The sequence below is a fragment of the Triticum aestivum genome, chromosome 2B (genome assembly GCF_018294505.1).
Source record: "Triticum aestivum cultivar Chinese Spring chromosome 2B, IWGSC CS RefSeq v2.1, whole genome shotgun sequence".
Lineage (NCBI taxonomy): Eukaryota > Viridiplantae > Streptophyta > Magnoliopsida > Poales > Poaceae > Triticum > Triticum aestivum.
Genome location: NC_057798.1, coordinates 203,557,781 through 203,570,135, shown reverse-complemented (window position 1 = coordinate 203,570,135; position 12,355 = coordinate 203,557,781). Strand labels below are relative to the sequence as shown.

General features: G+C 48.0%; 1 protein-coding gene across 1 annotated transcript; it reads right to left on the bottom strand.

The window, feature by feature from the left end:
• Positions 1–1,385: 1,385 nt before the first annotated feature.
• On the bottom strand, positions 1,386–3,054 carry LOC123041065 (uncharacterized). The gene is made up of 4 exons (XM_044463766.1): positions 2,896–3,054; positions 2,455–2,504; positions 1,932–2,336; positions 1,386–1,832 (listed from the first exon to the last, which is right to left on the bottom strand). The coding sequence occupies exons 1-4, from the start codon at positions 2,900–2,902 to the stop codon at positions 1,815–1,817; spliced, it is 480 nt and encodes a 159-aa protein (XP_044319701.1). The 5' UTR covers positions 2,903–3,054; the 3' UTR covers positions 1,386–1,814.
• Between the last annotated feature and the right edge of the window lie 9,301 nt (positions 3,055–12,355).

The window sequence follows — 12,355 nt, the reverse complement described above, 5'->3', positions numbered from 1 at the left end:
GACTAATGGAGGTTCAACTTTCTGACCAACCTGATGAATTACGCTGGAAATTGACTAGGTCTGGAGTATTGACAATTAAGTCAATGTATATTGATGTTATTAATTCGAACTCCATTCCAACTTCCAAGAATATCTGGGATGTCAAAGTGCCTTTGAAAATAGAAGTGTTTATGTGGTTTGTCCATAAACAAGTTATCCTAACAAAGGACAACTTAATAAAGCGTAATTGGACAGCACCTACTAGGTGTAGTTTCTGTGATCGGGATGAGACGATTAAGCATCTCTTTTTTGATTGCCCGTTCGCCAAGGTCCTTTGGCAGACGGTCCAAATTGCTTTTAACATTACTCCACCGACTACTGTTAATGCTTTATTTGGGACTTGGCTTAATGGGATTGAGTCTACCTTAGCAAGACATATTCGGGTTGGAGTCTGCACTTTGCTGTGGACCATCTGGCTTTGCAGAAATGATTTGGTTTTTAACAGAACATCATGTATTCATTTTTTGCAGGTTATTTTCCAAGCTACGGCAGTGATCCGTTCGTGGTCGCTACTCACTCCGATGAAGGCCAGGGAGCATTTGGTTACTGGGTCTATCCGTTGGGAGATGGTAGCTCGGGATATCTTCAACGGTTTGGATGGCGGTCATGTAATAGGATAGGCAATTAGTTTACCTAACTGTTTTAGCCAGCCGGTTGTGGCATCTTTTCTTGGCTACTTGCTGTATCTAGCCTTTTGCGCTCTGTGTGAGCTGCTTTTTCTTTCTTTAAGTTTGAGACTTTGGAATTTTTGTTGGCACAATTTGGTTCTTGGTTAATAAGATGGCCGTATGCATCACTCTTGATGCAGAGGCCGGGGAGCCCCCCCTTTTCGAAAAAAAAGGCAAACATCAATAAATTTGATATGCTGATTAAATGACATGAACCTGATTCATGATGCATATATATCCTTCCCTGACACTATCTAGTCTGCTGCTACATGTATACACTAACCATGACATTTCTTCCTCTGTTTTGGTCAAAACTCCAATCTGATTACTACCCCCTGATCATCTTTCATGATCCCACAATGAATGGTTTTGTAACTGCTACTGTTTTAGCATGATAAAATGGAGAGCTCCTAACTGTTGTCTCACACACTGGTATAGATTACAGTATGACACACACTTTTGTACTTCTGATTCCCCATTCTTTTCATCAAGATCTGAATTCTTCTTTCCTCTCTGCATCTAGATTATTTCATGGTAGCATTTAAATTCATAGAGCAGATTTTTCTCTAACATGGGAATCTGATAAGAACAGATACTAACCCAGAAACAAATCGATGATCAACTTAACTGAATCTAATACTATTTTTAACCAAGCATCAAGAACACTATAGCAGCCAGTCTGAAATTTCTTTGATTAAATATTGAAGAACCGATCAGGATCACAGAGAGTTACTGAAAGGAGAAGATCACATCCCCCATTAACAAGAACCAAGGATCCACCAGTGACCACCTGGGCTTGCAACGCAAACACGCAAGGAAAGAAATCAAATCCCCATCAACAAGTTCTTTAATGAAACATTCCCTACAGAAATAGTTTATCACGAAACATCCCAGGTACTGACATAGATTAATCCTATCCCCCAAATGAAGCTAAATCCTTGCTGAGTTCAGATAGTAGATAGAGAACCTTGGTAACCAACAACATACTCATAACACATCCAACAGAAGACAGATAAAGCAACATAGTAAACTGCCATAGGCAAGGGCAAGTCTGACCCTTCTTCAGATCGCCACTCTTGAGGTTCCAAGATACTCAATCATCCGCAGCTAAGCAAAGACGGGGCGCTGGCAAAACAGACGATAAACAACTTGGTTAAAAGCCTTCCCTCAAACAATGAACAGGTTGTAGGAGATCAAAGGAAAACAGCACAAGAACTGAATTACCTGCCGAATGTTGTAGACGGTCACGGCGAGGCTCACAACACTGGCGACCCCGGCGATGATCAGGCCCGAGTTACTCGGCTCCGCCGCATACCCGTCGCTCATGGAGGCGTAGACCAGGTAGTAGAGGACCCCGAACAGCCACACGGAGAGGGCCATGATCCACTGGTTCACCGGAGGCGGAAGCGGCGACGGGGCGGGCTTCTCCGACAGCGCGACGGCGAGCAGCGCCTGCAGCATGACGGTGACGAACGTGAAGAAGAAGCAGGCGGCCAGGGCTTCCACGGCCGGGGTGTAGCGGAGGAACTCGGCGTGCTGCGGATACCGAAACCGAAACAAGGACATCCAGATCATCATGAAAAGCACCATGTACAGCACGTAGAGCGTCTGCACGTCAATCTTGGGCGGCTGCACGGAAACAAAGAAAAGCACGTATGAAGACTGAGAGAGATCGAATCGAACGCAAGAAGGAGCTTACAGATGAGACCAATGATGGAACTGGATTGGGCGTTTTGCTTTTGCTTACCCTGGCATGCTCCCCCTCCTCCTTTGCTCCAGCAGCGCCCAAGTTGCGGCCTTCAAAGTTCAGACAACGCAACAGGTGGGTTAAATCTTGGCAGCAAATAGCAGAGCAAAGAAAGAAGAAGATCAAATCTTGGTAAAATGATAAGGAGAAAGCAGAGCAAGATCACCAAGGTGAGACTTTTTTCGAAAAGGAAAAAAATCAAGGTGTGACTAGCTGAACAAATAACGTCAGGAAAACTAATTGAAACGCTATCCAGAGCCAAACCTTCTCAAAAAAGAAAAGACAATGTTGCTCCGCCAAGAGGAAGACGGAGAGAAAGAAATACAGAAATGCAAGAACTTGATCCGGAAATAAAAAATCTTAGGCACAAATTTTCACTAAAATAATACTCACAGCAAATTACCAACAAACAGGAAAGCAACTAATTAAGGGGATGCATACCAGGCATCTCACTAGCCCTAGTCTTTTCCCTGACCACGGAGAGTTTTGGAGATAGATACTGATGAAGCTCTATGGAAGAACCGCCGTGGGGTTGGCGTCTGGTTATATGCAGCTTACAGGTGAGGATGAGGAGGAGGTACACGGTAGTGGTTTGGTCTCCGCATCGGTAAGGCTGGTACAATATTTTCAGTCGGGGGGCAGTAGGCAGCAGAAGAAGACAGTGCTTTCTGAGATTTCAGTTTCAGAGATCGTACTTGCAGTTGCCACCTTTTCTTTCTTTTCTTTTCTCGTTTCTTGGACTGACTAGCTCCAAATGGCTAACTTTCTCGTTTCTTTTCTCTGCTAATCGACGGCTGATTTTGCCTTTCTAAGACTCACATAGATGAATGGTGGTAGTGCAAATGGGACCATCGGTTCACTTTAACGTACTACAACGAAACCACACACTGATTTGAATTAGTTTGAAAATTGAGCAGATGATAGAACGAAAGAGAGTATCCTTGCCCATGGCGGGAAACCTCCAGGGGAACGCAAAGGCCTACCGCTGGATGCTTCTTTTTTTCTGGCGAGAGCCTACCGCTGGACACAAAAAAAAAATACTGACCCATCCCGCAGGTACTACACGTACATACCATTGCCTAGAAAAATGAACCTATTTTTCTTCATCACTGTCATATTTTTTAGAGGGTTCTGTGATTGAAATAAGCATCATGCTTAACAAAAGAAGGTTTATTTTACTGAGTATCTCTCCAAATACATGCATTGTACATGGTCTTAGAATACTTCCCTCTGTTTAAAAAAAAGAAAAACCGAGGACAGTCATTCAGAGACCAGGAGGTACAAACTCAAATTTTCACCGAGAACATAATTAGACAAAACTACCTATAGAAAGAGGGAATTGCAATGTGAGTCAATGTTGTTGCGCATGTACACTTTAGTCCAACAAGTACTAAACTGATCGTGTGGCTACACATACTTTCTTCCTTTTTTCAAGCCAGACATAAGATTTGTCATTATTAATTAAGGAAGAAAGAGGTTCAAGACAAAAGCCACAAAGTGGCGAAACAAAAGAATTACTCATGAGGCAATTGAAAGGATCGAGATGGACCTAGGGGGGGGGGGTGAATAGGTACAATTACAAAATTTTAATTATTACTTAGCAATTTTAGGCAATAATGCGGAATATGAAGATGAGCCTAACAATTGCAAGTGAACACTAAGTACTAAGCAAGTAACACAAGTACGTAAGTGCAAAGAGACAAGTAACCACAAGTAGAGAGTTAGGGTTAGTAATAACCACAACTCCGGGAGACGAGGATGTATGCCGATGTTCACTCCCTTGGAGGGAAGCTAGTCACCGTTAGAGAGGTGGATGTTACCACGAAGGCACACCAACGCCACGAAGGCTCACCCTATTCTCCCTTTGAGACAACACCACAGAGGCGTTTCTCAACCACTAGTGGTAGACCTTGGGGTGGTCTCCAAACCCTCACAAACTTTTCAGAGGGTAATCACAAAGTTCGATTCCTCTCCGAATGACTCCTACTGCCTAGGAGTCTCCAACCTCCAAGAGTAACAAGAACGATAGGGGAAAGCTCAAAACTTGCTCAAATCATGAATTCCTTTGGTGCAAAGAAGGGGAAGGAGTGGATCTATCACTTGATTGGAGAACTTCTCTCAAATGCTCCTAGAACTCTTGGGAATCTAGGATTTGGTGTAGGTGAATGAGAGAGAGAGTGAGGAGTGTTCTTGATAGGCTCAAAGTGAGTGGTCCACCCAATCAGGATAGGTCGGACGTCCGGAGAACATCGGACGTCCGGAGGCACAAATAGGTCCGGACGCCCGACAGTCGTCGGACGACCGGCCGCTGTGAAACTGTGAGCCACGACCCAGTGTACAGGACACGGTCGTCCGAGATGGGCCGGACATCCGGAGCACGGACGACCAGAGAGTCCGGAAATCCGTAAAAATGATTCTGTTGTGAAAGTACCGGACGTCCGGAAAGTCCCGGACATCCATAAAAATCATACTGTAAAGGAACACCGGACGACCGGAAGTGGCCGGATGTCCGGGCAGCCGAGAGGGACCGGACGTCCGAAGGCAAGATATAGGAACAGTGGTTTTTGAGCAAGTTTTTCACTAGATCCAACAATCCCCTCTTAATAGTGCGGGATCCTTATACTCAAGGACAAACCATAAATGAAGTCAATGTCTTGTATCTCCATTCTTGAGTTATATGCTTTTTGTCCCTAGTCATGATCCATGCACACGGTCTCTGAGACATAATCCTGAGATATACTTGATAAACATGATTAGTCCCTAGCATATGTGTTGTCATCAACATCAAAATATGATTAAGGGCATGATTGCTCTTCCAATCTCCCCCTTTTTGGTAGTTGATGACAACTCATATGCATACTAATAATAGTAATCAAAAGTATTTGTTGTGGAGCTCAATAACAATAATCAAGAATGAGCAACGAGTGAGCTCCCCCTCAAAGTGATACCATAGATACTAAAAACATGACGAGGGCTCCCCCTCAAAATGATGCCCAATATAACCAAATCTCATACACACGATAATCAAGAATTAAACTTCATATAGATTCATCACATATAGATTCACCAAATCATAACATAGGTTCAGTACAAGCTAAAATCACCATCATAACAATAAGTTCGATTACATAATGAGCTAGAAGAACATGCATATAGAGCCTACTCCCCCTTGGCATCAAATATCCAAAAATAGAGAATAGGGGGAAAACATAAGAGCATCAGAGATCATCCTCATCATCATCATTATGAGCACCACTGCCACCAGCCTCGTCAAAGAAGTCAGCCCACTAAGGACCCGAGGGGAAACCAAAGTCAGAAGGGGGCTTGAGGGAGTCCTGGATTAGGGGGTGTCCGGATGGCCGGACTATGACCTTTGGTCGGACTCCCGGACTATGAAGATACAAGATTGAAGACTTCGTCCCGTGTCCGGATAGGGACTTTCCTTGGCGTGGAAGGCAAGCTTGGCGATACGATATGAAGATCTCCTCCCATTGTAACCGACTCTGTGTAACCCTAGCCCTCTCCGATGTCTATATAAACCGGAGAGTTTTAGTCTGTAGGACGAACAACAATCATACCATAGGCTAGATTCTAGGGTTTGGCCTCTCTGATCTCATGGTAGATCAACTCTTGTACTACCCATATCTTCAATATTAATCAAGCAAGAGTAGGGTTATACCTCCACCGAGAGGGCCCGAACCTGGGTAAAAACATCGTGTCCCTTGTCTCCTGTTACCATCCGCCTAGATGCACAGTTCGGGACCCCCTACCCGAGATCCGCCGATTTTGACACCGACATTGGTGCTTTCATTGAGAGTTCCTCTGTGTCGTCACCTTTAGGCCCGATGGCTTCTTCGATCATCAACCACGACGCGGTCCAGGGTGAGACTTTTCTCCCCGGACAGATCTTCGTATTCGGCGGCTTCACACTGCGGGCCAACTCGCTTGGCCATCTGGAGTAGATCGGAAGCTACGCCCCTGGCCATCAGGTCAGGTTTGGAAGTTTAAACTACACGGCTGACATCCGCGGGGACTTGATCTTCGATGGATTCGAGCCATGGCCGAGCGTGCCGCACTGTCTCGATTGGCATGATCTAGCTCTGCCGCCGGACAGCGCCCAGAGTGCCGCTCGGGTGTCCGCTCCGATCATTGGCTCGGAGCTGACTGCGCTAGTCAGGGACGGACGGTTGGACGCCGCCCCAGGAGTCGCAATCTCTACAGCGATAGAGCCGAGTACCAGCCTAGTCCTTTGCAAGGCCCGTGACTCCAAGGTGCCGGACTCCGTTCTGGACTCCGAGTATTCCGCACCCTTTCCGATCGAACCCGATTGGGCTCCGATCATGGAGTTCACCGCCGCGGACGTCTTTCAGCACTCGCCCTTTGGTGATATCCTGGATTCACTAAAGTCCCTCTCTTTGTCAGGAGAGCCCTGGCCGGACTATGGTCAGCAGGGTTGGGATGCGGACGACGAGGAAATTCGAAACCCACCCACCACCCACTTTGTAGCCACTATCGACGATCTAACCGACATGCTCGACTACGACTCTAAAGACATCGACGGTACGAACGCCGATGGAGGAGACGACCAAGAACCAGCACCTATAGGGCACTGGAAAGCCACCTCATCATACGATGTATACATGGTGGACACACCTAAAAGGAACGATAACGAGGATCAAAAGGGCGCAACCAGGGATCGCTCCCTCAAAAAACAATCAAAGCGGCGACGTAAGCACCACGCCAAGCCCCACCTCGACAAAGACCCAGCCATAGAGCAGTGCGAATCAACGGAAGACGAACATGCCATCGAGCAACCGTCCAAACAGGGTGGGCAATCCGAACAACCAATCTCCGGGAAAGATAATAGTCTAGACGACCTCACGCCGGACAAATTGCTGGAACATCAGAACCTCCACCAAAGGCTCGTTGCCACTGCACGTAGCCTGAAAAAGCAGAAGCAGAGGCTCAAAACAGCGGAAGATGCACTCAGAATCAGATGGGGCAAAGTACTCAATACCGCACACAAGTACGGCAGCAGTCATCACAAAAAGAGCTATCCGAAGCGGAAACTACTAGCGGAATTTGATTAAGAGGCCATAAAGCCCCCATAGTCAAAAAATAAGGAAGCCACCAGGTCGGATAGACGACCCCACGATCGGTCTCAAGCGGCAAAGGGCGCCTCACTCAATACGACGCGCGATCCGCCTAAGGATTCACATCAAAAAACTGGCCCAACAAGATCCATATATGGGCCAAGAAAGCAAGCTCCAGCGAGCAATGCAATGCAAAAAATATCCGAACATCGCGGCACACCTACATACAGGGGCGCCGCACATCCCCTATGATTTACCGATGAGGTGCTGGATCATGAATTTCCAGCGGGATTCAAGCCCGTGAACATAGAAGCATACGACAGAACAACAGACCTCGGAGTCTGGATCGAGGATTATATCCTCCACATACACATGGCCAGAGGAGATGACCTTCACGCCATAAAATACTTACCCCTTAAGCTCAAAGGGCCAGCCCGGCATTGGCTTAAAAGCCTTCCCGAAAACACCATAGGAAGTTGGGAAGCGCTCGAGGATGCTCTCCGGGCATATTTTCAAGGGACCTATGTCCGACCTCCGGATACAGATGATCTGAGTCATATAACTCAGTAGCCCGGAGAGTCAGCCCGGAAACTCTGGAACAGATTCCTTACTAAAAAGAATCAGACAGTTGACTGTCCGGACGCCGAGGCCCTAGCAGCTTTCAAACATAGCGTCCGAGACAAATGGCTCACCAGACACCTCGGCCAAGAAAAGCCAAGAACAATGGCCGCATTAACAAGCCTCATGACCCGCTTTTGCGCAGGAGAGGATAGCTGGTTGGCAAGAAGTAGCACCAGCGACCCGAGTACATCCGAACTCAGAGATAGAAACGGGAAACCGCGCCGTAACAAAGAACAACGCCGGATCAAGGATAATAGCCCGATGAGCACGGCAGTCAACACCGGATTCAAAAGCTCTCGGCAAAACCAGAAAAACCGCCACCCAAAGATGACAGGGACGAGCTGTCTAACCTCAACAAAATCCTAGACAAAATATGTCAAATCCACAGTACCCCCAGGAGACCTGCAAACCATACCCACAGAGATTGTTGGGTCTTCAAACAGTCCGGTAAACTCAACGCCGAACACAAGGGGCTCGACACACCAAGCGAGGATGACGACGCACCCCACAAGCAGAACACCAGAGAACAAAAGAAGTTCCCACAAGAAGTCAAAACAGTAAATTCACTTCAGATGACAAAAGGGAAAAACAGAACGGCGCCCACGAAGACACGCGCCATATGGCCAGCCCTAGAGGAGCACCGGCACTGGTTGTTACAACCAATCACCTTTGATTATCAGGATTACTCCAGAGGGGCCCGGAACGCAGGCTGGACTGCCTTGGTCTCGAATCCGGTTATTGACGGACTACAATTTACAAGAGTCCTTATGGACGACGATAGTGACTTAAACCTGTTATATCAAGACACAATCCGCAAACTAGGGGTAAACCCAGCTATAATCCGCCATGGCAGCACTTCCTTCCAAGGAGTCACGCTGGGCCCAGATACCCAAAGTATGGGTTCCCTTTCGTTAGAAGTCACGTTCGGCTCACCCGACAACTTCCGAAGCGAAGAGCTAACCTTCCACATCGCCCCATTCGTAAGTCGCTATCAAGCGCTACTGGGACGTGAAGCTTTCGCCCACTTTAACGCAATACCGCATTATGCATCCCTTACACTTAAAATGCCCGGCCCATGAGGCATCATCTCATTACAGGGGAATATCAATTGACCCCCAAAGTACGGGTAATGGTGCAGCCGCCTGGACAGCCGCACACTAGTTCAGCCCTACTATCCCGGACACGGCTCGACGAGTCCGGCGTCAACATACATGGGCTTAATAGCCGCATAACCCTGTACAAGGGACTCCGAGTGTTCGCGCCAGGAGACAATACGACTCACTTCTCACTCCAACTATGTTTTGTTTATTCTAATATAGATTTCTCGCACGTTTATTTTTTTTACTAAAGTTCCTCTTTCTCGCAGACGAACACCATGCTACGCCCGTCCAGGATACGGCACAACGGAGACACAGGCGCAGACGTGCAGTAGGGACCCGTTTCAAGGATTCTTTTCAGATTAAGACCCTGCGTAAACCTTTTTTACTGTCTCTTGTTGACAACATCCCCCGGTTTTCGTTATAACCGAGGAGGAGGCTGGCGTCTTGGCATATGGCCACAGCAGAATTTTGCGCGTACCTAGACACCAGGGGATTTTTTTACCAAGGGCTCTGTTTCGGCCCGTCTTCATAAAGACCGAATACCTTAGGGAATGTTCGGCGTCGCGAGTTTGGCCTTATATGCATCAGCTCCGAATCATGTCTTTGGTCAAATGTTGGGTTTGCCCGGCTCCTGTGTTTTGCTACCTTACATTCTGTTATATCGGCTAACTCGGCACTAGGAGAACTACTGCGGTTGTGCCCCGGTTCGGCCAGGCGAGCACCTCAGTAGAGAAAGCCGAAAACTGACTGTCATGATGTAGCGAGAGACTGGTCAACCACTCGATGACTCTCGGAATCTTTAGGATTCCTCCGCATCAATGAAGGACCGCTTCCCGGTCAGGCACACACGCGCCCCGAATTCGGGCGAGCGCGGTGCCTCCAGGGGCTATTAAGTAGCCCCAATGTCAAACTCCTATGGCTAAGTGAAAGTGATAAAGCATTATAGTCCGGTTGTCTAGTTCGTCGCGCTATCACCTCCTTTGTAGGACCAAGACATTGGATTAAGTGTGAAAAGGCGCCTTTTTGCGAACACCCCCGCATTATTTGCGTGGGGGCTAAAGCCAACGACTGCCATCTTTCAGGTTATATACACATATACATTAACGGCCGCACAGGAGGTATTATAATTCTTGCAAAAGCACAAGTATAAAAAGTTTTTATATTCTATCAAAATATTCCTTTTACAATAGCACATGCTATTCGAACACAACATCCTTCAAGCACTGCGCTTCTATTAAACGAGCTGCAGGAAGAACTTCGTCAAAGTAGTGCCTGGCTGGTACCCGGCCTTCGTCCAAATCCCGGGATGCGACAACACTGGCCTTCATATCCGCCTAGTATGTCTTGACACAGGCAAGATCCATTTGTGCACCCTCTATGCACGCCGACCTCTTCATCGCATCAACATGCGGCACAGAACCAAGGAACTGCTGCACCAATCCAAAATAACTCTTCGGCTCTGGCTCCCCCGGCCACAAACGACTCGCAACATACTTCATGGCGAGTCCGAATAACCTGTTCAGCTCCACAAAGGTGGCCAAACGGTCGGATACCGAAAGTGGGCGTTCTGGATTGTGGAACTGCGACCAAAAAAGTTCTTCCAATTTATGGGCACCTCGACCTCGGAAGTGTTCGGTTGCGTCTGCTGCACTCGCTGCCACATCCAGATAAGTGTTTTCCGCACTCCACTGCCGGTCTAACGGAGCATACCTAGGATCCCCGAACTTCATCCGCAGCATATAGGGATTTCCAGCCGTGATATCTCCGGCCTGACGCAGCTCCTCCTTCATAGCTCTCATTGTAGAGCGAGCATCCTTGGCCTTGACAGTGATCTTCTCAAGGTCCTTCTGAGCCGCCTTTTCTTCTTGTTCGAGAAACTTACAATGGTCGGCAGCATCCTTCAATTTTATAGCCATATCGGTTATTACCTTCTTACTCTCGCAATGAGCAGCCTGTTCGGCTTTCAGCTCTGCAGCCGCCTTAATGGCAGTCACATCACTTTTCCTTGCTTGCTCCTTGGCTCGGGCAAGTTCCGCCCGCAGGTTCTCCACGGCAGCAGCACTATCTGCAATAAGCACATATATTGTAAGGAACAAGCATCGAACTCCTCTTATCAGATATCTGTGGAGCATACCTTGTGCCTCGTCTAGCCGCTTATTTACAAGCGCAATGTCGGCATCTGCCACGTCAAGTTGCCGCTTTAGCTCGGCAGATTCATTAGTCCGGCTAGCCACCGAACGCCTCGCCACCTACATAAAAAGGTGACATTTTATACCTGGGGTTTTGATCCTCTGTGCGCCATCATTCTTGACGACACACAGAGTCTCAGGGGCTACTATTTATACAGGGCGCATTTTATGCGGCTCTACCAAAAGGTACACCTTTTTGCGTACCTCAAAGCCTGTCAGTAAACTCCTAGCGGCCTCATACAACCCGCTTTCCGCGGATGAAATCCTTCCTATCACCGTGTTCATCAACATACGGTGTTCTTCTGAGACGGACGCTCGCCCGAGCAGATCCCTCAGCCTCTCCGACCGTGCACCAGAGAGCACCGGACTAGCCCGACGACCTTTTTTAGAATCCGGGCTTGGAGAAACCCGTCGGGATGACACCTCGGGGTCGCCTGCCTCGTAAGTCGGTGCAGCTAGGGGAGGCGTTTCGCTCTCCATCATTTCCAGACGAAGATCCCCTGAGGACGAGCTCTGCTGAGAAGGGTTGAGGTCCGAACTGGAAGGTAATATTTTGGTTATCTTCCTCAGAAATAAACAGGGATGCCACTAATTTTTGAACCCCTCTCTTTACTTACGGCTTGGAGGAAAGCTGATCCCCCCGAGGGCGCAATGCGGCCGGGGCAGTCTCCGGCGCCGGATCCTCTAACAAAGATTTCTTCCCCCGTTTCGAGGTCATCCCCTCCGGGTCTTCAGAGGCACTCCTTTTCTTTCCCAGGTTGGGGGGATTCTTGATTCCTCCCTTCCTGATAGTCTCCTCCATGGAGGCGGTCGCTCCTTGGCTCCCCTCTTTGTCCTCTGCCCAAAAGCATAATCTCCAGCATCCTAGTTAACACAGGATCCGGCGCGGTCTCGGGCA